A 25,369-nucleotide genomic window follows, 5' to 3' on the forward strand; every position below is an offset into this window, starting at 1 on the left:
TCTTCTGAAATTTCTATTAACTACTCATCTTTGCCCTTCGGTCCTGAAATGTCTTCAAAAGTCTGGCTTTAAGTGCTTTGCTGGAACAGTGTGAATGCTAAACGTATATACAGTTTTCAAATGCAACTATAATTCTAGGCTCAAATGTTCCTTTCCAAACTGATTTGCAACTCAATTAGGTTCTGGCTAATTCATATTTAAGCTATGTTTACAGGGGAAAGAAAAAAAAAATATATAGTTAAAAATTATTGGGACTTGTACAGTGAAAATGTTGTTTTGGAGTGCCAACAGGATATAATGAGAGAACAGGTCATAGAAGGATTTGTTTTAAAAATATTTAATCATTTTGGGGCTCTTTTTATACTTCTATATGCTGTGACTTATAAGAGATCAGATCTATAGTCTGTTCTATGCTAAGTGACTATTTCAATATTTCTGTCACCTTTAACACAAAGCTACGAGGAGGCAAATACCGCAAATGGCCAAACCACACCGTACCCTTCCACTGCTGCTCATAGTTGTGCCCTTGGATTAAGTGCTTGTTTGCACACAAAATTTTTGGCTTTGAAGAAGACAGATTTGGAAGTTCCCTCCAGTCTCAAAAAACTAATAACTTTTATATCTGTGTATATGTACACACAGATACACACAAGGACACATACATATGTGTGAGAGACAGAGAGAGAACCAGCTGAAAGATAATTAAGTCAGACCCATTTTCACCTTGGTAACTAATGCAGACCTACTGTAAGTAGGTCAAATATGCAGTTACATGCTTTAAACTGGCATCTGCTGTGCATTAGGCTGCTCAGAGCTTGGCTTCAGGATCTCTTCACCCCCACAACCCCCTCTTTCTCGCCTCTCCTCCCCTTTCCCTGCATCTCTTCCCATCCTCTTGCAGTCAAAACCCATAGGCATGTTCACAAGCATAGCTCCCATTTACCTAAATGATAATTTTCTGGGAATGAGGACTTGGTGGGGACTGCAAGATTTAGCTCTTCTGTGGCTCCTCAGTTATCTCTGACCATTCTGGAGAAAGAATTACCTACCTGCTTGCTGTTTATAGCAGTGGGGGTTTAAGGAAACCTGCTTGAAAAGAAATGAAGCTAATAAATTATACAGATTAAACCAGCCTGTAAATTCTCTGATTTTGTGTTTTGACCTTCTTTTGGTTATTACCTTTTTCATCAGCAGTTTTTCATTATGAGCATGCTGGATTTATGCATTTGTCTTTGCGAGCCTGGACTAGGAGAAGATGAAAATTTACTCCATGTTCTCGTCCTTCTGAAGTGGTGAAATTTCTCAATTTTTCTCGCCTTTCCTGATTGTTGGCACATTCAGAAATCCAAGTGGAAATGAACATGGCACTGTGTTTTGAATGTGCAACATGACTTGCATCTTCATAGAGGCTTTTGCAGAAGCAGGTGCTTAAAGACAACATTAGGGACTAATACCAGCAAAAGCGGAGAAGGGTAAAGGTTGCATTTATTTGTGTGGGAAGGGCATGGCAGACTGCATGTTTTTCTCCCCAGTCCCTGCCTTGCCCAGGGGCCTTTCTGACTCTGTTGCTTCAGTGCCAGCCCTGAAATCTGCAGTGAGGACCAGGCACAGGTTTTTTAGGGGGTCAGATGTTCACAGTTCATCCTGCTGAAGAGGGCAGAGGAGCCATATACTCCGAGGACATCACGCTGTCATCTCTTCCTGTGCCCAAGGAAGGGCACCCACTGTTGGACAGGACAAATGCTGCAGCAAATAGCTGCCTCACTGGGGGTCTGCACCTGCAATGTGTGCTCCATGTCAGGAATAGTTTGGGGCTCTTCCAGAATTAAAAAGTGCCAGGGAGATGCAATTCAGATATCTCTTCTGCTTTTCCTTCTTCTGTATCTTGATATGCCCATCTTACAGAAGTTAATCTTTTCATCATATGCGTAAATAATTACTGCTACAGCTAAAGTTACAATGGCTGCTGTCCGGCTAATGCTCCAAAGTGCTCGAGTTTGTTGAAAGGGTGGTTTGTCTGTGAAGGTGAAACCATGCTGTGTTAAAAATTTCTCTTTCAGAAATCATTTGCCAATCTCCCAATGGCTTTCACTGACGAGCTTGACTGGCCCCAGTTCTCAGAGATCACTGGATTTCTGAACTCCACCATCGGGTAAGCCAACAGGCAGGGTGGTCAAATTGTAGCAAGTCTCAAGGTCCCTCAAAGCACAGCAAGAAAAAGAAGTGCTTGAAAGGAAAGATGACAATGCTAGTCAGCTGTGCTTCTGCTCTTTCTAAAACCAAGATTGACACCAGATCCAGGGATTTAAAAGAATATACAGACAATGCATAGTACCCTAGCCCAGTTTTCCTGAAATTCAGGGTAAGTTTTAGAATTGGTCAAATTGTAATTTAGAAATATAAAGAATGAAGAAATAAAACCCAAACTCACTTTTTTTTCAGAATTCTGTGGTAGGGAGAAGGAAGCTTTGCTGAAACTAACAAAAATTAGCTTTTTCCTTCTCACAGGTTTTTCTCTTTCCCTTTTCTTTCTGTTTCCTTTTTGTTACTGAAACAGTGGAATAAATGGTAATTCCAGGGACATTTCATGGTGTTCCCCTTTTTGGGACAATCTTTCTTCTTTTTTTTCACATTTAGAAGGAAGTAGCAAAAGAAGAATTTGGAAATGCCTGTGACCTAATTTGCTGTGTTACATTGGCTCATGTGGATAGGGAGGATGCAGGGATAGATGGAAAAAAAAAAAAAAAAAGAAGTGTCTGCCAGAAGGGAAGTAAAATACAGTCCAAACACAAAGAAAATACCTTGAAATGCCTGCAGTTTTAACTCTGAAGTTAAAAAAAGATCATAATTTTCTTAATCACCTTTCTGGCCAGCATTGCGAGGCCCTTGACTCCTGCCAGAACTGAAGGATACAGCCATCAACAGTGTCTGGTCTCACCTGAGTTTCAGATAATTTTTATTTTGTATGTCTACACTAGGTCATGAATATAGTGAAATGCCAAACCAAGCATGAGTCAAGCCTAAAGAGGCTCTCTACCAACAGAATTTAAAAGTTGGCAGGATATTTTCTTTTCCAGGAAAAATATCTGTTGCAGCATACACTTCTACTTTTTGCTTCCTTTTTTCTCCCTGTGCAAAAACTAGGCTCCCAGCCTCAGCTACATTCACACAGTGTATGCTTTAAGATGGTAGACTACTTGACGAGCCAACAGAGAGGACCTATGCAGCCTCCTCTCTCAGAGTCAGCAGCAAAACCGATCTTTAAAACTCTATTCCAGTGTCCATCTACTCAAAACACAGTATTTAACTAGGCCTCAAAGAATCTGAAGTTCACAAGTGATCAGAGCTTAGTATTGACCCTGAAGGTGTCAGTGATAGACCTTGGTTCAGTGTTCAGTTTTTAATCTTCTATGTCTGGAAGAAAAAAAAAAAAAAAAAAAAAAAAAAAAAAAAAAAAAAAAAAAAAAAAAAAAAAGGACTGCTCGGGACTTCAAGATGTTTTTAAGAGAAGGTAGTTCAAAATCCCTACACCACAACGACTAAGTGTGGTGGAGACTGGTTGGCAACGTGCAGTGGAAACCTCCCATTTATCCAAGCCTGCAGGAATAGAGATACAAACTGATCTGATGCAGTCCGTGCCCGTCTTTCCCACCCCATGATGGGTGAACAGAGACACTGCATTTTAACCAGTATCCTCTGACACAGAAGGTCTGTTTGCTTCTCCTCATCCACCTGCCTGCTATGCTGAAAACCAAACAGCTCAGGCGTTTCTTGCGTAGCCCGTTGCATGGTGACTGGTTGATGTTATCATGAGTTTTTATGTAGGTAGTTACATTTTATTGTTGATTTCAAAACTTATTGTTGTCTTCTGTTTCTCTGCATTCATCCAGGTTTGCTGTTCTTAAGCCATGGTATTTATCTGATTCCTTTGGTGACTAAGTTCAAACACAAAATCATCAGCCCTGATAGAGATGACCATGTACTCATGGCTGGGAGCATGATCTTCTCACCAGTTTCCCTTTGGGCTCTATCCTTTTGATTTGCATTTTCATTTTCCTCAGCAGTGCAAAGTAAAGGAGAGAACTAATCACAGTCAAGCATAACTTGTTTTCAGATCAATCCGTCTAAGATTTATTCATTGGGAAATGAATGTCCTGCCAATATTTCTTCTCTTTTATTTACTGTTCCAAAACAACCAATTGAAAAGTCAATGAGCAATCAACAGGATTGTTTTGATAAATGATGTGTAAGAAAAAGGTTTTTAAACACCTTATCTGAAAGTCCAGGACAAAAGCATCCTGGATGGAACAGTTTCAAAGAAACTCTCCATCAATTTATAGTTTCTGAGATGATATCTTTGGCTGTTATTTTAGGCCACCCTGTTCAAGATGAAAAAAAAAAAAAAAAAAAAGAGAGATGGTGAAATAGAAGTATATACATAACTGGTTCACAGAGTTGTTCAGAGATAAGGACATACTTCACTTTTAATATCAGCTGTGTTTTCATCAGTATCATATGAATTTAGCAGCTTTCATTTTCTCAATTTATTTCAGAGGGTGGACAGACTCTTTGTATCTACGTTTACGCAGGAGAAATCGCTGTAATCACAGAGACTTACAGAACATTTCCCAGAATGGTATGTTAAGTTTTTTCACTTTTTTTAAAAACTTTACTAGTCTCATACTTGATGCTGCATTAATGAACATCTTTCAGAAACAAAGAGATAACCCTTCCTAATTGCATGTGTTTCTTACAGAAAATTAGAGAACAGCACTTCTTTAACTCAGAGTCTTTTCTTCTGGCTCTGACTAGAGATCACCTTTATCCACATATTGACTAAGAATTTCCACTGGGCTAAAAACCAGTGTACCCCACTGTAACTCTATGGAGGGGAGGCAGGGTTGGCAGTGACCAAAAGGGAGGATTTACAGGGATGTCACTAGTAGTGATGGAGCTATAAGGTCTGCCCTCCATCTCCTCCAGAGGCTGTGGCAGGGTCCCTGCTTGCTTGCACCCACCTGCTCTGCACTCTTATGGGGGCTGCCAGGAAGGCCCTGCGCTGCACCCCGCAGTAGCACAGGGGACCCACAGGGCCGCCACACCAGCATCAGAGAGAGCACAGAACGATCATCAGTCTCATAGCAAGGGTGTCCATGACATCTTGTGACATCCTTTGGAGCAGGAGACCAAGAAACAGCAGTTCTCTTGCAAAACTTGGGCTGGGTATGAGTGCGTGTGTGTGTGTGAGAATGGTGCAGGCATCTTCACGTGCTCTTAGAACAGATTTTAAAGGAGTAATAAAGGACAGACAGGTAAACCAAATTTGGGACAAAACTTAACATTGTTAAGTTTTAATTAGTTAGTTTTGTGAGGCTGGCTTCACTTCTTCTTTCTATGAAATAACATCCTATGTTGCCAGGGGTATATGCAGCAGGCCTAATCGACCTAGAGAGTGTCTTGCATGGTAGCTCATAGGAAATGTTTGTGTACAGTGAAGAAGAGGAAGATTAACACAAGAAATAAGAGGTGGGTGGAGAACCAGCTAACCAGGGAAGAGCAGTGTGTTTCAGAAAGGAGCCATGCATCTCTCCTGAGGCTTACACTGCTTAACTTTTGGAGTGGTGACCGTAGAGCAAAGACCGAGGTGAATACTTGAAGGCATCTGTGAATGATGCGAAACTGCAAAGTATTAACCATCCTGAAGTGGGCCACATCCTTACACAGGAATAATTTAGATGAATTGGGAACAACAGTGACAACAATTGCAGCAAATACAATTGTACAAGGCATGCATGTGAGAGCTATTTGACAAAACTCTTTGCTGCAAACTAGTGGCTCATTGGCCATAGGTGGTGGAAGGAGAGAAGCATTGGAGTGCAAAGGGGAATTTCAAGGAACAATCGGGAGTGCAGGATAGAGCTGCAAAGAGACTAAGGATGGTGCAAGATGCATCACACACAACATTTTTTCTAGAGAGAGGGAGACAGTCCTTCCTCACATAAACCACTGATAAGACCTCAGAATTTGGTCCCCTTTGCCTAGGAAGGTCTGCCTTTGGTGGGAATAAATACAGAGAAGAGCTTTGGGGAAGATTAAGACAATGTAGACTTCTGAAGGGATGAAGACACCTTGGCAATTGAGCAAAGCAAAAATTAAAAGGGATTATGATTTTGAATCTTTCTGAGTCATAAACACCACATAGTAGGAAGAATGATTTAAACTGAAGGATAGTTCTGGTACAAGAACATGGGTTTTCATCAATCCTACCTCTCTTTGGAGGGAATATGTAAAAAAAGGTTACTACCAAGGATTGAAAACCTAGAATAGCCCTCAAAATGAAGGAGTGGGACCAAAAAAGAAACTCTAAGTTGTTTCAAGACAGGATTTGATTAAATTTGTAAAAGGGGTTATGTGAAGGGATGACAGTAATCTCCCTTAATTAAGGTTTATGATGTTAACATTTGTGTGTTGGATTAGGTGATGTCCCCAACAGCAGGTTTAAAAGATAATTGATTATTCTGATTATCACATTGTGTTTCTATTGTATTTAAGTAATTTTCATGCTTCACAAAACTGGCTGCAGAAGCCTGGGAGAATTTATTCTCTTTGGATAGATAATTTGGTTTTATGGGATGCTCTTCCTCTCCAACTGATGAGTCATGTCAGCTGCAAGTAAGGAGCACTGTTGCCCCTAGCGCTACTTGGAAACTTAAATGCTTGGGATTTCCTGCGAGATTTAGGATCAGAAATGGTCTGCCCCGGCCCCCCACCTCTGACAGAGAGAGATCGTACCAGGTAGAATTGCCTTCTGGTGCCATCACTGGTGCCACTGGTGATGCCTGTTATACACCTTCCTTCTTCCTGTGGCACACGTGGTGGTTCTGAGGCTTTGGGTCTTCCGCACAAGCGTTTTACAATGTGTTTGATGTCCTGGATCGGGTGTTTCTGACTTTCTCATCTATAAGTTGAAGGGCAATAGAGTTGGTGGCTCCCATTACTTAAGTCCCTCAAATGTGTTTTCTAGTTAGAGAATTAAAAAAAAGCTAAACTACATGGTCAATGGATGACTAGGTGTCAATGGTTCTTCTCATTTATATCCAATTCATCTCAGTACCCGATACCTTATTACCTTGTTCTGCTCTCTTTATGTTAATGGGGGTTGTACCTTCTGCTTTTCATTTTTCCCAATTCCCTCACAGACTTTTAGAAAAAAACCCTTTCACTGTGTGCGTTGTTACTTTTTCTCTCTATTTCATGTATCTCCTTTCCACTTACGCTAAAGACACCTGCAGGATATAAAAGGAGGTGAGCCTGTGTCAGGGCAAAAGACTCTGAAGAAAATTGAGAAGGGAATTTTAAAAAGGGAAAAACTATAAGAGACAGAAAAATCCCAGGATATTGTCCCTCGGTATCTTCTCTTAATCATCGCACTGACATCACATTGTGAAGGTTCAGTTTTATTTCCGCATTTGCCCTAATGGTTTCCCCAAATGTGAGGATTTAAATGGCTGCTCTCAGTGTCAGTAAAGCTAAAAACTGGCCTCTGAAAATGATGTTCACAGCCCCACATATATGCAATGAGAGGACAGGACATTAGAGGTGTGGTTCTGATGGGGTAGGAATGCAGCTGAGAGCCAGAGCCCAGGGATGGCAAACCAAGACAGGGACTGAAAGCAATGCTCATCTCCTGCCGTCCTGCAGAAGCACCAGTGCTAGTCAGAGCTCAGCACGGAGGGACTTTCCCCCATTTCTCTTCTTGGGACATGCATCTTCACCCTGGAGAAAAGCATCCCCAACTTCCGTGTTAGCAGGATTTCTCCCTTCTCTTTCTTGAAACCACCCCTTATCCCCTGGGGATGGTGAGCCCTTCCCTCCTCTGCCACTGGCTGCAGGGTAGGGTGGGCCAGGGAGAGTGCCCCTCAGCTCTTCATGTATGTTATCTATGGTCTATGAATATATTCACATCACATCAGAATTGCTGATGTTCGTTTTGGGTGACCAGCTTTGCTCACCAGGCACCCTACAAGATGCTTGGTATATGACATAGAGGTTAAGTCAGTTCTATGCCACTGTTCCTGCTTTCAGCTTGTGGTTGCACAACAAGCAGCTCGCAGACCTAACCAATGTTCTCCATTGAAGTGGCTTGCTGAACAGTTTTCTACAGATAATTTTTATTGGTTCTTTTTTTATTTTTTCAATATGGTTTTGGTGACTTTCCTTCCAGCAGCTTGTCTCAGGTTTGTAGGCCATGTGCTATTTCTGTTTTTTTGACTGGGTGAGTGGGACCTCAGGTGTGAGGACCAGGCATGAATGCTCATGTGTGGAGTAAGGAAGTTCTCCTTAATGTTCTCGAGCATGTGTTGAAGATCCCTTGTTTTGATAGAAGCTTCCTGGTAGTAAAATCAGTTGCTAAAATATTCCAAAAAATCATTAGATAAACACAGGGAAAGTGAATGCTCTCAGAATTTCTAAATAATTTGGCAATTGTCATCCATGTATTTCATGAGATACTTGGATAATGTATGCTATTTCAAGACATGGGTATTGCATATTCCTTTGCCATTTGTAGTCTGATCTATCTCTTTAGGATTCTTGCCTTTGACCAGAAAAAATAAGCCTTGTTAACACATGTTGTGGCTCACTGAGCCATCAAACACAAGATATATCACACTGACTTCAAAACCAGTTTAGAAATTTTTTTTTTTTTTCCTTCATCTGTCTTGGGAAGCCTAGTCCACCTGGAGATCATTTGGGGAAAACTAGAGATTTTTTTCTTTGCACCTTTATAGTTCCAATTACTTTTACAGCATAAGGAAGCAGAAGACTACACGTCAACAAGCTGTTCTTGTCCATGCAGCACTTTTGGGGCTATCTGGACCCAGGTTCTTTCAGTGCTTGTTAGTGCTGCTCCATGTCAGCCACACAAGGTCTAGGAGCAAGAAAATCAAGAAGTGAAGCTCAGATATTTCAAGGTTTATGAAATTTGGCGTTGCTCACAAGCAGAAGCAAACCTAACCCTGTCTCCTCACCAAAACTAAAAATATCCACTGGTCTGAAAACGTTTGGAAAGCAATACAGAGGGTCAGGAGAGATCCAGGAATAGCTTCCAGGACATTCAACAGTATAAGGGTAATTGTTCTGCCTCTTCTTTTTTTCTCTCTTGAATGTTTTAATCACAGATTTCATCTAGTACCCCAAAAACTTCCTTGAAGGCTCAGTTTACCCATGAAAACAGTTCTCTAAAAACTCCTTCATTTTCTTGATGTTTTTACTTGATTTGTAACTGTGCTAATGCTTTCCATGGAGCTGCTTATAACTACGTACACTTGTGGAGGTGATACATATCGAAGAACAACTTTACTTTCTGTAAATACATTTTTAATTTCTAGAGATCCCAGTAGTTTATTTGTGCTTGAACTCCAGCCCCAGTCGGGGGAGTCATGCAGCAGAATGGCTTAACAGAGGGGTGTTGAACTCTAGCTGAAAAAAGGGCTATTAATCAGAAAAAAAATCAAGTCGTGGTAGTTATATTCCAAGCCATACTTCTAAGGATTTTGTGGGGCTCTTATTCTGTTGAAAAGAGCTTCTTGATAGACGGGCTGGATTTTGAATGGACCAGCAACCCTCAGGAGAGAAGCAGCAGAGAGATACATTAATTCTTAGCTTGGAAGAACTGGATTATTTAAAACATAAAGGATTCCTTGATAAATACAGTTGGCATCACTGTGAGTGATAATAACAAAGGCACCACTATTAAAATGCAAGTGTATTATGGCTGCCTTAGGGGTTTTCCTCTTAGATCTTTCCCCTGTACCAATCCAGCAGGGATTTAATGATGTTCTGTCCAAAGTTTCCCCCCAGGAGCTGAGGGGAGGACAGGATTTGCTCCTCAAAGCAAGCTTCAGAGGCACAGTGCAGAAAAGAGGAGAACAGAGAGACCAGGGAAGAGCTGAGCAAAGAATAGGGGGAATGTAATACAAGAAGAGAAGGAATGAGAAAAGAGGAGAGAGTGAAAATACTACAAAATAAAAAGAAGTACAACCTGCAGGGCCTGCTTCTCTGAAGTTTATGTTTCTGTATGTTGCTGTGAGGTGAGCTTCTTGCAATCACAGTCCTTTGAACAAAGCATAAAGCCTTTTTTTGGATCCTCGTTTGCTATCACTCTTGCACTGCAGGTGATGGAGTTTGATTTGTGCACTGTGGATAGTTGGGATATATATGCATAGCCTTTAGAGACCTGCTAGTAAGTTTTATGCATAAAAGCTTTCCTAACTGGGAATGCTTTTCTCATTCAAGACATAAATGAAAGATTATAGACACTCACAGATGCTTAGGTGTAGTTAGCTCTCTTCCTGGAGGAGGAGAGATTTGCATCCAACCATTTGGGTGAATTGCCACTGAAATACAGGGCTTCTTGGGAGGGGTGCAGCTGGCCTAATACTATTTTTCGTAAGTCTGCCACTCGTGGGGAGAGCAATGCAGACGCCCAAACGTTGCGCACAAGTGCTATTTAAGATGCTTTTCAGCATCTTTCCCACCTCCAGCTGCCTCTCCAGAAGTGCACAATCTCTCAGGCATCCTGTGTTGTATCTGCCAGCCCTGCTGCAGGTGTCTTGGATACTCTGGGATGTCAAAAATGGCACTTGGTGCCTATGTTTAGGACCTGAATCAGTCCCAATGTGGTATAGCTGTGAGACACTTACTCTCTCAGAAGAGTGAGAACAGTTCCCTTTGCAATTTATAGGGAAAGTTAAAAGCAGATCAACTGTTGACAAGTCAGGTTGGCTGGTTTACAAGAGACTACTATGTTCAACAGATGGGAAGAAGCTGTCAGATCTGGATTAAAAGCCAGATCCAAACAACCCAGCACTTAAAAGTATTTGATTTTATGCAGTCTGAAGTGTGGTAAGAAGCAGCAGGTCCCTGGATATAGCTTTACTTCCTAATGCTGGCACCCAAAAAGGTTACAGAGATTACTTGTTGTTTCATATTTGGTTTTAATGATTCTACATTCTTGGAAATATGCAATGAAGTTGGGTTTTGTGCTTCATTTTGTTTGTCACTATAATGATGTTGTACTATTTCTCTTATTCCCACTGCATGTGATCAGGTGGATCTTCAGGAAACCTCCTCTATTTAATAAAAAGGTGAGTGTTTAATGGGATTCAAATGCTGACTAGGGGTACAGAAGCCTTGCTGGAGAAGCCTACTTCTTTGAAAGAAGCAGACAAAGCACTGCGAGGAAAGTATTTTCCACAAGAGTCCTAAAAAGCACAGCTTCCCTTGGCCACTGTGCTCTGAAGTGCTGGCTATTTCTTCTCTGCTATAAACACCAGCAGAAGAAAAACTGGTTTAAAGTGTGGATGTCACAATCTCCAGGCCCTGGATCTTGGCCCAGTTAAGCTAGTGGGGCATTTCCAGTGCTTTTAAGGAAAGGACTAAGCCTTTCCTTAAATCTGTGCTTTGTGTCCCCCTAACTTCATTACTCTCAGTTTGTAGCAGTGTAGATATAAACACGAGCAGGTCCACTGTGTTATCTCCATATGGATATGACTGAGTATCTATTGGATAGTGAGAGGCAGCGACTCTCCTGTTCAGATTAATTTGGATGGGCTGTGGGGCAGTTGGGTTTGATTTCATTTGCTCGATGCTGATACAGTTTTATAGGGATTGATTGTTCTTACTTCAGGAAAAAGTAGTAAGAATCCTTGCTAAACCTTTAGCACTGAACTTCAAACCACATCCTGATTTGATCTTGAGCCTAATCCTACACATAAACTTACTTGTCAGCCAAACATAGTATTCCTCTCCCATCTCTGATTAAAAACTTCCCATCTTGATTTATCTTTGCCCCAAAATGAAACGGCTTGATTTGGCTTCTGAGTAATATGAAGAAGATAGAAAGCCAGCAGAAAAAAACAATTAAAAAGACAAGTCCACGAGGGACAAAAGGGAGAAGTAAAAACCCCTGTATTTAAGAAACTTTACTAAAATATAGAACTATTAAAAAAACCAAAAAAAACAACAAAGCATCAACAACAACAAAAAGGCCTTTCCCAAACGTAGAGGCGTAGTCGTCTGAGCATCGACCAAATCTAAACAGGCTATTTCCAAATGTGATCTCATACAAGCATGGTGTGTGATTCAGACACTGAGAACATATTTTCCATTAATATATCTGTGTATTTATCTTTTAGCTTAGCCAGAAACCAGCTGTTGGACAATCCAGCCATAGTTGTCTATGCTACGATTGGAAACGATGTCTGCAATGGGTAAGATGTAAAGCAAATTAACATTTATGTTGTTATAAATTTGACTTCTTTAGAATACTGCTGGCTGCTTGGACGTTTATGTCTCATTGCTTTGCGCTTCCCCACCATGGCATTTTTCTTTGCTATTTGTCTGTGCTTCATTCTTATTTTTCTGCTGAAAATACTGGTTGCTGCCTTACCTGTGTCTGTCATAGCCACCTACCAGTCCTCATTCAGAGCTTGTGTTTCTTATTTGCTTTTACAAGCTGGTGATAAAGTGACCGATGGTATGTCTAACTTAGCAGATGAAATGAAGTATAACAACAGGAGGGGAAAAAAAGATTTTAAAAGCGTGTATATCCGTCTTACCCAGTGTGTCACCTCCTGTCAGTAGGGAGAGTGTGACTAGTTTACCTTTTCTGAAGAATGCCAATGTAGTCCCCTGTCGAGGTCTATTTTCACCCTGCCTCTGCTGCACGCTGCCTGCGGTCTTTGCTGTGCTCTCCTGACGAGGTGTTTTGTCTTTCTGGCTTTACTCACGTCATAAGCTCAGCAGGAGAATGAACAGAAGCTTTCAAAACTAATAGTTCTGGCATTATCCATTAGCAATGGTCGCAGGGACACCAAGAGGTCACTAGTTGGATGCTTCCCTTCCTCCCAGTAGCGGGAAGACAGAAAACACCTTGCAACCAGGCCAATACACAGCACATCCACACCGCAGTTTTGGTTTTGCAGGTGGTCCAAATGCTGTTGTTACTGTAATGTTATTTTCACCATGATGTATCTTCAGGTTTTCTTTTAAGTGGAAGAAATAAACCTGACTTATGTGGAGACTCTCAAAACACTCATTTTAATAAATGACACACACTCAGCTAAGTCCTGTTCCGAAGCTTTTGAAAAGTGTCACCTGAAGGTTGTGTAATGAATTTGGAGCTATTACACAGGCTGTCAGACTTTGCTATTAATATAACCTGATTTTGGTATCCTAAAACTTTGCTTAACAGCAAGTGCTAGGGTTTAAACTTTGCATATCAGGTATTGTGCTCCAGACAGGGACAGCCAGAGGCCAGGCAGGGCTTTCCTTGCCACCGTAGCACCTGACCCCACAAGGGCCACATTTTAGGTCTTTCCTTGGCGCCGTCATCTTGCTGGTCACCTGTGGGCAGCATGCAGAAATAACCTCCCATGAAACCTTCACCCTTGGCATCTCCCTCTTGGTGCTCATGCTCTCTGCGCCCCTGCCCAGAACTGCTAAATCTGCCCTCAACACTACCCTCCTGTTAGGGGAAGGACACACAAGTCCTCAAAAGTAACGCCACCACCCTTGTACTGAGCAGGAAAAGCAGTCACAGACCTCCTGGTACTTGTTGACAAGACTGTCCTGGGCATCTGTTTATTGTGAAATTTATGAAGGTATCATTACAACCACCCCCAGGATGATGACCCCTTCCCCCTCCACCCCGCCCCGCCAAATAGTGCCCTCGCTGAAGTTTGTGGCTCCTGTCACAGAGACTTTTGAGGTGTCTTCTCCCAGGCTTGGCCCAGGCTCTGTTGTGTACGTATTTCAATTCTGTTGTTTCACTGGCTTTGCTAAAAGCACCTCTTTTTCCTTTGTTTTATTCCTCATTCTGCAGGTTATTCCTTTTACTTCCCCTATCTCTAACACTGATTTCTATTCTTGCCTGAAGTAAAAAGAAATTTTCCACAAATTTAAACCATTTTGGCCTTGCCTCGCCCATTTATATGTTCTAAACCAGTATTTATTACTTGAAACTCTGCTGTCTTTTTATGCCAGTGTCCACTACCTGGCAGAGACACTTTTGTCTGCTCAAATTCTCTCTACTGTCTGTTTTCTTCCAAAACATTTGCAGCATCAAAAGAGGCTATCAGGCTGTAGTGAACCCTGTGACTCCAGCAAGGAAAGATGCTGCAGCTTCTGTAGTAACATGCTGTTTCCATGCTGTTTCCATCGAGTGGGATGTACAGAGGAGAGAGATTTTTTCAGTGTCCGGTCACTGTGTATATCTGCCTTGGCTCTGATGTACCCACAGAGGTTATGGAGGATGTGGAGCATCCGATGGGCTTGACTTCAAAACTAGGGCTTGACAAATAAAAATCTCTTCAAGGACAGCTTTAAACAGCAGTAATAGAGCCTTTCTGGCCTTATCCTGTGTTTTACCTTCAAAGGAGAGCAGCGTGCCGAGACCGGAGACACAGTTCTTAGCCAAAGCATTGTTAAAATGTCAGTATTTCATCCCATGAAGGGCAATGAGTAATATGGATGTTTGTAGAGGAGAAAGATAATGAAATTGGCAGCCTGTGTTGCACACTCCCAGTAGTCTCCACACTGTGGTGTCCAAACAGGGGGGTTAGAAAAATAAAGACAGATGGCAATGGTATTTCTCAGCCCACTGAGGTGTAAATGTGGGACACAGTGTGGGACACAGAGACCTGGAACAAAAAAAAAAAAATCAGACAAGAAAATAATGAGCACCAGCAGTCTGAAATGCTGTACAATTATTGCATGCATTAGTCGCGTTTGTGGTAAGGCACCATTTATCCAGCTTCTCTTTCCCAGCTTTGCAGCTATGGCAACTGCAACAAACAGGAAGGTGACAGCAGCAAAGCGGGGTAAGCTGAAGGCCACTGGGAAGAGCACTTGTTCAAAGCAACACCAGCACCAATAAGAGCATAACGCTCCTTTACAGTAAGGCTACCATCACCAAAGTGCTGCTGCACCCCTCTGGCCCTAAAAATAGGACGTGAGTGTGCAACACCTCTAGCCCTCATGTCCCAGGTATGCTACCCCTTTGCAGCAAGCTGGAGCTGAGCTCCTGCATTGTGGATCCAGCACTGCGTGTACATGCATGTGGCATGTGTGAGTTTGTGCATAGGGTGTGCTCGCCCACCAGCTGGCCCCGTATGCCAGTGGCTCAAACCCTGGGCATGTAGCAGCATGTGGCTGGAAAGCAGACATATGGCTGACACATTTGCTGGGGGCGTATTTATTTGGGTTGGGGTCATGAGGAGAGGGGAATTGCTGCCCTGCAGGATGCAGCAGGCCAGGCTCACGAACTCTGTGTAGAAGGAGGGTGGAGAGCTGTGTTTGGACTATGTCAGACCTTATTATAAGGGACTGGAGGAGGTCTCTGTGGCAGAGAGCTGGAAAAATTTCGCACAGTTTGCACAAGGCTTTAAACTGCAACAGGGGAGGTTTAGACTGGACATTAGGAAAAATTTTTTCATGGAAAGAGTGGTCAGACAGTGGAACAGGCTGCCCAGGGAGGAGGTGGAGTCACCATCCCTGGGTTTGTTTAAGGGTCGTTTGGATGAGATGTTGGGGGCTATGGTGTAGGGGAGAACTTTGTAGAGTCGGGCTGAGGGTTGGACGCGATGATCCCAAGGGTCTTTTCCAACCTGAATGATTCTGTGAATCTGTCTGGTCCCTCTGTGTTATAAATATGTGTACACAGCTAGGGTACATATGGAGTTAGGACATCCAGGAGCTAGGTGCACATCCAAGGATATTACCGTGCATTTGTGTATTGTAGGGGGGCAGGGTGTGCTCCCTAAAATACCCAGATCCAATGGATCAAGAATCCTAACATTAACATCCACTAACTACATTGGCTAAGTTAGGATTCAGTGAACCATGGCAACATCAGCTTCCAGAGGTCCGGGGTGGACAGAGGCTATCACTGGCTGCTGCCTGACAGGGGCACTGTGTGAGGGTACCACAACGTCCCCCAGTGCTCACCCAGGCTCCTTGAAGTCCTTATGACAGAGCCCAAAACAAACGTGCCTACATGATCACTTGCTTCTCAGTCAGCTTTAATTTCACAGCCTGGCACAGAAAGGAAATGTGAAAAAATGCACTGAAATATCTGCATGACTTCAGCAAAAAATGACAAGAGAAAGTGGAGTTCTGAATGTCGTATTAATTTTGGCTCACACTGATGTGTTTACTTGCAGTAGAGGCCTTACATCAGAGCAGTATTTTGAAACCAAGTGCTGCAACACCTGTAGGCTAAATGAAGTAATTTAAGGGCAAAATCCACAGTCTTATCTCAAAAGTACCTTGCTTGGGTGGCTGTCATAAGGATAAGCCTGAATCTTAACTCTGTTTTTCAGTTATCCCTAATCAGAAAGTCTCAAACACCTCAGCAGCACATACTGCATTAAGATAAATTTCTGGGTCCAGGGAACTCGTCTAATTATTAATTTGTGTGCAAAACACAGCCCACTGAAGAATCCCAAATCCTTGCTAGGGAATGCGGTTCTCCTGCACAGGATTCAGCACACTACCCCCCACCCAAGAAGAAACATTTCTAATGCCTCGAGACAGAGCAGCAAAGCTTTTGAAAGCTCCTGCTTCTACAATGTTCACTGAGAAGAAATCCTACCTGATTCCCCAGCAGCTCACTGGGCACTGAAAGCATCAAGTTTGCCCTTCTTTTACCCCTGAGAAGCAATAAAAGAGATTAAAGGACTCTCCTAAGGAAAGGACCTGGATGATCCTTCTGGCTGCTAAGCTGATGCCTTCCCTACAAGCCCACAAGGAGAAAAATGTGAGAACCACTAAAACAATAAGCATGGAGGATAATGCAACCTTATACACTACTTGGAAGGACATCACCTGTCTTTCTTCTTGAGCAATGAGATCAGCTCCTCAGCGGATTTCTCTCTGAAACCCTTAGTCCAGCTTGCACCACCAAGGCAGGACCAACACTGGCATGAGCCCCTGCTTCCCACGGTGCGTGGTCCACGCCATGCATGGCTGCACAAGTTGATGTGCTCCAAATCCCAGCTGTGGTGGTCTTGCTGTTATTTCTGGGGCTCTTTTAAGAGGTTATGTTGCAACCATATGTCTCTTGCTCTGAGAGAGGACAATGGGACATCTCTGGACAATGGGAGGCCTTTCCCCAGAGCTGGCACTGCTCTGCCTCCCAGGCATTGCCAGAGGGGGGCCTTCACAGAGCTGGGGTGTCCCCTGTGCCAGAGACCCGTGGGTTGGGGCAGCCTCCTCGGTGCTGTGTTCACCCACTTGCTCATGGCCCCTGTCATGGACATGTGCACCATGAGAGCTTGGCAATAGCTCTCAAGGGGGGAAAGCAGGTGAACGCTTTATCTGGAATAAAGTGGTTGTTTTAATAACATAACTAGAGCAGTGTTCCCTAGGCAGCCTGGGGTGGTTTTGCTTGTTTGTTTTTCTTATATAAGCTGAAATTTATTTCCGCTTGAGGATTTTATTTCCCCCTCCCCTGCAGCATTTACAGCTAAATGCAAGAGGGGAAGGATAAACTTGAGCCTCGGACTCTGGCTTGAAGAAGTTCAGGCCTGCCAGTGAGCTACAAAACATGGATGTTCAGTTGATGTGGGACACTGACACTGCTCCTGTACCCTAATGAACATATCTGAGGACTATTTTATCTTAAATACCTCCTCCCTCCAGCCTCCCCCTCCTCCCTCCAGTATCCTACGTTTGTCCAGACCCATTGCTGGTCTCCTGCCCTCCTGGAGAGCTGTAGTAAGAGGCACAGGACGTGTGAGAGACAAAGCTTAGATATTTCTACCTAGCATAACCAAAGAGCATGCTGAATGTAAGCTACGTGCAGCAACCCATGGGAAAGGAAACCCTCCTTTCACCCATTTGTAGGGCATCCCACACCCTGAAGCCATGTGTGTGGAGCAGCACCATTTCCCCCTGATTCAGAGCTGAACCATGGAGGATCTTACCAGGTGCAGCAGCACTCTGCACCCCCTTAGGGCAACGGATCCTTTTCCTACTGAACCTTGAGATAGACGCCAAATCAGCTGAATGTCAGTCGCAGACTGGAGTTTGATAAGTAGACCAAGGGCAGTGTCTTTGCAGTGACCAAAAGCAGCACGGCATTTTAAGAACTACAGCTCTGCAAGTTTCTGGATTTATATCAAGTGGCTTAAGATGCTCTGCAGAGAGGAGGAGTCAGGGCTACCATAGTAGTTTTACATGGATTTTTCAACACTATGGGAAACCAGTGTGGTCATAGTGTGCTTCACAGCTCTGATTTGCCTCTCTGCACTGTAAATAAAGATTAACTCATTTGCAAACTATGGGATAAAAGGAGAGCTAAGACTTTTATATTTATGAAGGAGTGCTAGGCCTGGCTAGGATAGGGTTAATTTTCTTAATAGCAGCTCCTATGGTGCTGTGTATTTAGTTTTTAACCAAAACAAAAGTTTTAGCTGTGGCAGAGTTTGCACAGCATTGGGGCCTTCTCTGTTTCTCACTCTACCTCCCTCAGTGAATACATTGGGGGTACACAAGAGCATGGGAGGGGACACAACCAGGCAGATGACCCAAACTGACCGAAGAGATAGTCCATGCCATGTAAAGTCATGCCCAGCAATGAAAAGGGAGAGAAGGGATTTTTAGTGGGGGTGTTAGCAATCTTTTGCTCAGGAACTGGCTGGGCATCAGTCTACCCATGGGATGTGGTGAGTGATTGTCTTTACATTACTTCTTTTGCTTGCTTTCTTCTTCTACTTCTTTGCTTATTGAATAATAACTTTTTTTAAAAAATCTTGACCCCCAAGATTTCTTGCTTTTATTCTTCCTTTTCTCTTCCTCTGTCTCACTGGGGGCAGGGAGGAAGCAAGCGAGCAGCTGTGTGATGTTTAGCCTCCCACCAGGTTTGACCTACAAGAGGCCATGCTATAAAAAAAGGATTCATCTGTCTGTTTTTAGCAGAGAGAAGGGTTACACTGAGGGAGGTTTCTATATTTTTGCAATAAGAATGAGACACTAAAACACATACATAGCATCATTTTTATAAGGTTTTATTTAGCTAACTTAATGTGGAAGAGCAGCAAAGAAGAAAATGCTGATGTTTCAGGTGCCTTTTTTGGGGCACAGTATCACCTGACACAATGTCCTGTTGGCATCCTCTTCTTCTGCAGGAACCGTGACACACTGGCTCACATGACTACACCCAAAGAAATGCTCTCCAACGTGGTGCAAGCTCTGCGATACCTGGACTCCCATCTTCCAAATGGCAGCCATGTGATTTTAACAGGCCTGGTAGATGGGCGCTTTCTCTGGGATAATCTGCATGACAGATACCATCCTCTAGGTAAATATGAGATGTTGTGGGGTTCCTCCTGGTTATCTGCCTGCTCATGTTGCCTTCTCTCCCTAAATAATTCATGAATCTGTTGACAATTTCAAGCAAATCTGACAGAGTGGAGGAGATCTGAGAAATATGAGACAGATATTGGCTGTGCAGTAGAAGAGCCAGCTTACCATCCCCAACGCAGGACAGGGCAGAGAGAGGGCTGACCCCTATCCAGCCCGACCCACTCAGCTCCAAATCAGGCTCAACACATACTGTGGATGTGGAAACAAGGTGTCTTGGTCCAAAATCACATTATTAAAATGGTAGATTACATCTTCAGATGATTTTGGCAACCACTGGGTATTGGAGCTTTCAGCAGAGTCTGTGCTGTGGTTTCCCCAGGGTTCCCCAGTCACCGCCAGTGTCCCCACAGCTTCTCCATTACCTACTATGGGTTATTTTACCCCTCAAAAATAGTTGCCTCTTCTCAGGAAGTCTGAGGTCTCCATTTCAATTCTTCATACCTTGTTACATTTTTCTCTAATAAATACTATACTACTACCTATGAAAACATTAAAAAAAAAAAAAAAGGAAAAAAAGAAAAATCTTGTCCCTTTCAGGGCAGGAGGAGCCTGTGATAATTATTTTTTTTTTGTCACATAAACACATTTCTTTCCTTGAATACATGTTTATCACAGGGATAGTTCCTCCACTGGGTATCTAATTATCAGAGACAGCACGTTGCATTTTTTGGCACAAGCCAAATCAGGAATTATTAGCTATAGGATCAGTTGGAAATTTTTCAGAGGGGCTGGTTTGCCTTGGAGGGACCCAATTAATCCTAAGCAGCATGTTTTGCAGCAAGAGATCTCTTCTGGCAGATCCTCCAAGGGGTTGCAAGCAGGTTTCCCCACTTGGCTGCCAGTCAGGCACAATCAGACGTCAGTCTGGCTTTCTGCCGAAACCCTGGTCCCCCTGACAGCCCATCCCAGGGCCTGATGCTTTCAGGCTACATGGGCTTGGGATTTCCTCAACATCCAGGAGTGACCCTAGATTTTTGAGGTGACCACCTTTTGCTCCCCGGGCAGCTGATACTGCTGCTGGGTGATGGGCAGCTGTGAGATAGGCAGGAATCCCATCTATATCAGGGAGCTGCTGCGAAGCAACGTGAGGAGCCCGTTTCACTTGGGAGAGATCATACTTTGCAGTTCCCAAAACAAGAACAAAAAATATACATATCAGCACTGCAAAAATAACAAAGCCTGATGGGATGATCATTGTGCTACAAGCTCAGAGAACTGAGTGACCATTTAATTTCCATCTTGGTTGTATCTACCAAAGAAGCAAAAAGGTCAAGAAAAAGTGTAATTTTCTCAGCAAGCCAGGCTATTGCATAGCGCAGTGAGTTTTAGGGAATGTCAGCTAGTTGTTTAACTTGGTGCTTGGATTTTCTCACCCACACAAGCATATCCACTTTCCTCTGTGACAGCAAAATTGTTCCTCCCTTTTAAGGTTAACATCTCCAAGGTAAATGCAAAACTCAGGGTATATACAGGCACCTTCAATCTTCCCTTCAGCTTTGCAAGCCCTGCATTTGTTTGGGCGAGTGACAGAAACGTTAATGGATAAAATATCAGTCGCGTACTTCAGAGATTGGCGCAGGCTGTGATGACTAACTCTGTGTGCAAGACGAATCACCCGTGAAAGGCTGGAGAGGGATATGGGAGAAGCAATAGCAGCGCTGCATGTTGTGGGGACGCGGGCACATTAGTGGGAAGGATGCATCGGTGCCACCTCTTTTGCACCCTATCTCTGGTGTTGGGAGGGTGACTTGAGAGAAGGGATTGGGGCTCCCGAGGTGCTTCTTCCTCACTGAGGGGTCTAATGCATGCAAACATACAGAGCTGTAAAATGAAGTTACATTTGGCCATCAGGCACATGAAGTTTCCCTCTCTGTGCTTTGCAGGGCAGCTGAACAGGGACGTCACGTACAGTCAACTTTATTCTTTCCTCGACTGCCTCCAGGTAAGGTCTCTGGCTGTAGTTTATGAGCCCCCCCTTTCCTCTGGGCCTGCTGCTAAAGACCCACTCCCTGTACCTGCCCAGGTGAGCCCCTGCAGCGGCTGGCTGACCCCCAACGAGACGCTCAGGAATTTGACCTCGGAGGTAAGTCTCAACAAGGCTGCAATGGGACCGCCCTCTTGCACAGATGCTCTCCCAGTTTGTCCCTGTGTCTGAGGATATAAGCCTAATGTCTCAAAGGCAAGATGAGAGCTCACTTTTTTCTTCCAAAGGCAGGGAGATACGGAAACGCCCATACCCATCCTTTCAAATGCCTCTCAGGCTCTGGGAGGCAGCATGGTTAAGGGATTCATAAACATATTCCCTTTCCAACCTCTCAGCTGCTCAGATTTATTCTCAAGGGATGTGCTCTGCCCGAGCCAGAACTCTTCAGGTTCATGGTCTTTAAGGAGAAAACATACCTGATAAGAAAGAAAAGTCTTGTGAATTGTGTAGCTGTGAGTATGAAAAGCCAACTGCACAGATATCGCTGGCAGTGGGAGCAGGCCCTGAGAGCAAGAGCCTTACCCTGTCATCATTTGGGACTTGTGCTAATCTTCCTCAGACACATTTCTGTGGATTTAATCACCAGATGGTGTGACCAAGGAGCATCCAGGCTCAGTGAAGGAATGGGAACAGACAGAACAGCGATGTATTAAAGCTCACCCTAAAAATCTGGCTGCAGAAGTGAATGTCACATAATATCGGCACTTACTCCCTTACGATACAAGCTGATTTTTTATCCCAGCAACACCTTGCAGCCACATAAAAGAGCCAGTAAACAAATATCATCACAGGTGTCATCTCTGTGTATAGTTGTATTAATGTTTGCATTCACTAAACAAAATATATGGCCTTAATTTCACCAAGGCTTACATATGTGTTTCATTTTATGTCCTGTCCCTCTTGACTTCAGAGAAGGCAATTAAGCACACCCCTAAATCTTTGCAGGAATGCAGCTTATGTATTCCTACCAAAACCAGAGACCATATAGTACATGTAACTTCCGTCCATGAACAACTCGTATGTCTGCAGGGTATGAATTAATCTTCTTTCTGAGCCCCTGTCTGAAACTAATTGTCTATGTTATTATCCAAACTGCACAATTTAAATATTTAGGAGATCCTGATCTCTGTTACAGCTGTAGAAATCACACTGGATATATCAGTTAGGTAGATGCTCAATGGAGGTAATTTACTCTGCTGAATGTAAGAGCAGTATTTGGTCTGGCTAGATAAATGTTAGCACCCACAACACAGTAGTGGGAAAGATAATGGGAGAGAGAACATTTTTATTGTACAAAAAGTTTCAGTTTTCTTTAAGAGGAATGGAAGTGACTGGGCTGCCACTCATCAAGAGGTCTCCAAAACCAAGAAATTCGCAATATTTATATAGGCATAGAGACACTACTAGAAGAGGTCTCCAGTAAAATAACTATATGCTGTTTTAAACTTACGGCATCAGCTGAGGCCTCAGTGCAACCTGCAGTGATGCATGGGGAGCTGGGGAGCCCAAAGGCTGGTGGTGCTCCTGCAAGTCTATGTTAGGGTGAAGCACCCCATCTCACCTCCTTTCCCACAGCTAAAATGGCAACATTAGCTTTCGAATTCCTGACCACGCATCGGTGACAAAAGCTGAATCCATGCAAAGCAGCGTGAGTAGCAATGAATCATCATTAAATTGCTTGCTTTTTTTGCAGAGAGCTTTACAACTTTCCAATGTCCTGAAAGAAATAGCGAGATCTGAGAAATTCACCAACTTTGATGTTTTCTATATGGATTTCCCACTGAGACAAAGTAAGTTGCTTTTTCTTCTTTCTCATGAAGCATTTAGTCAAGTGCTGGGCTGCTAATATGCTCCTCATGTTTTAACTCTGTAATGGGAGAAGTGCAGCAAAGCCAGCCAGGCCAGGTGACCCTACTGTCAGGGCTGGGGCCAATGGGGGACTCTTAATGACATCTCCCAGCTTCCCTGGTTGGGGTAAGACAAGACCCCACCATCAGCCTGGGGACCACAGCCTCCTCACTGATCCTGGCTGCCAGCACCCACGACCCCAGTGTGCAGCACACTGGCCATTTGCACTTGGGTGGCAGGGGGTGTCAGTGGTGAGGGAACAGCAACAGCAGATGAGCCTCTGCTAAAAATGCCTCTTACTTGTCCCCTACAGCTTCTCAGGCTGATTAAAAAAAAAAAAAAAATCTCAAACCTATCTCAGTCCATAAGATTTGGTTTTATTTTTGATCATTGCTTTTGTAGCGGGTCATCTAGACTGGAGATGGCATATCTGCAGTGAAGGTGGTCTCCATGAGCTGTAGTGTACTATATCACTGACCAGGCTTCATATTGCCTCCCCTGGGATGAGCAGTGCCTCAGGAAGGAGAACTCTGTCAGACAGTTTTCCTGCCTGAATAACACAACCACCCTCTCTTAATTCACTGATTTCAAAAGTAGAAGCGCCTCTCCCAGGAAGAACTGGCTTATTTCCTACGCTGCCTTAAGCACCTACATACTGTTGTAACTTTTGACTTGAAGAGCTTACGAAACTCATCCTGCTGTGATCTTAAGTGACAGTAGATGAGCGCATTACCTAAATCACTTCCTTCCTCAACTGACACTTGAAAAAAATAAAAGAACCAGAAACTTTTCCTTCTTACCATGCTCGTGAGTGGATGGTGTCCTTATGAGGCTGAGGACAGATGCCTGTCCCCGGACCCCCTCAGCTCTGCTTCCCTCATGCGATATGCATGGGTCCAGCTTGAGGGATCACCCAGAATCAGCTCAGTTCTGTCACAAGCAGAAACACACTCGTTATCTCTTTTTAAAAAAAGCATCAGCATGGGTTGAGGAATTGAGGTGGACAACATATTCAAGTAGTTAGATAGTGATGGGAAGGTAGGAAAACAGCTTTTTCCCTGTATCCAGCCTGAATCTCACATGTTTCAATTTATGCCCGTTGTCTCTCCCCCTCCTACTGTGCACTGCTGTGAAGAGACCGGCCCTGTCCTCATCGCCTCCCTGTAGGCTCTTCCCCAGGGTGAACCATCCCTGTCCCTCAGCCTCCTTTCATGGTGCAGGAGCTCCAGCCCTGGCCACCCGGGGTCCTTCCCCAATAGCCTGAATTTTTACATTAAAAACATAGTATATAATAATGGGAAAAAAACCCCTGATATGCATTTCCTTGTTTATATGTTCACATAGATGATTCCATGTTGGTCCTTCTTGAAAAATTTTGCCTGAGGACTCTATTTTAAATGACAGCATGCAGACAGCTAAAATCACAGCCAAGAAGGGACAGAATCACCCTGGCTACTTCAAAATGTACATCTCTAACACCTCTCCCCATTACTGCCTGGCTGTCCTTGAAAGCATGAAGCTGCCAAGGCACCTAAGACAATTGTACAAATCTCATTTTGCAGCCAAATCTTATCAAAATTCACAAACTTATTTTATACTACATGACCCAATTCAGGAAGCTGGTTCTGGGTCCCATGCAGACTATATGGAGGAGGAGGTAAAGAAAGAAGGACGGGAGATGGAGTCTTTCTGGCCAAAACTTTGTCTCAGAAAGGTGGCCTCAACTGTCAAGTTCGATGTTGTAGCACAGAGTTTCAGGCTGTCCAAGTCTCTTTGCTGTTTTTGCCTCAGATACTTAATATTTAACAAGTCACTAGGATTTGGAACAAACTACCTGCTGGGTAGGCAAATCACTTTAATAAGTTAAATGACTAACTTTAGGTAATTTATTTGCTTTCATGAAAAGAAACATCTTAATATAATTTGCTGTTCTTGATTACATCGCGTTAAATAAATGAGGTAAACAAAATCACACACGCACATACAAACATCAGCTCTGAAAGACACTTTGCAAAGTTTCCTGCAGCTCTGGAGCCAACAATTTGAGCTTGCCGTCAGGAAAGCTGTCAGTTCGTGAGTGTACTCAAAAGCCAGCTAAGGCTGCTGACC

The 25,369-nt window shown here is 43.5% G+C and overlaps 1 protein-coding gene across 2 annotated transcripts in view; it reads left to right on the forward strand.

The window, feature by feature from the left end:
* The window catches only part of AOAH (acyloxyacyl hydrolase), an 82,202-nt gene that overhangs the window by 48,358 nt on the left and 8,475 nt on the right, over window positions 1–25,369 (forward strand). For both annotated transcript variants that reach the window (XM_026844014.1, XM_026844015.1), the window contains 8 exons: window positions 2,061–2,152; window positions 4,554–4,636; window positions 11,111–11,147; window positions 12,198–12,272; window positions 19,191–19,363; window positions 21,312–21,370; window positions 21,452–21,511; window positions 23,106–23,202. In XM_026844014.1, the coding sequence (XP_026699815.1) occupies window positions 2,061–2,152; window positions 4,554–4,636; window positions 11,111–11,147; window positions 12,198–12,272; window positions 19,191–19,363; window positions 21,312–21,370; window positions 21,452–21,511; window positions 23,106–23,202 (676 nt within the window). The remainder of the gene's footprint in view (window positions 1–2,060; window positions 2,153–4,553; window positions 4,637–11,110; window positions 11,148–12,197; window positions 12,273–19,190; window positions 19,364–21,311; window positions 21,371–21,451; window positions 21,512–23,105; window positions 23,203–25,369) is intronic.

Source organism: Athene cunicularia (genome assembly GCF_003259725.1).
Source record: "Athene cunicularia isolate RWA chromosome 2 unlocalized genomic scaffold, athCun1 chr2_part2, whole genome shotgun sequence".
In the NCBI taxonomy this organism is placed as follows: Eukaryota; Metazoa; Chordata; class Aves; order Strigiformes; family Strigidae; genus Athene; species Athene cunicularia.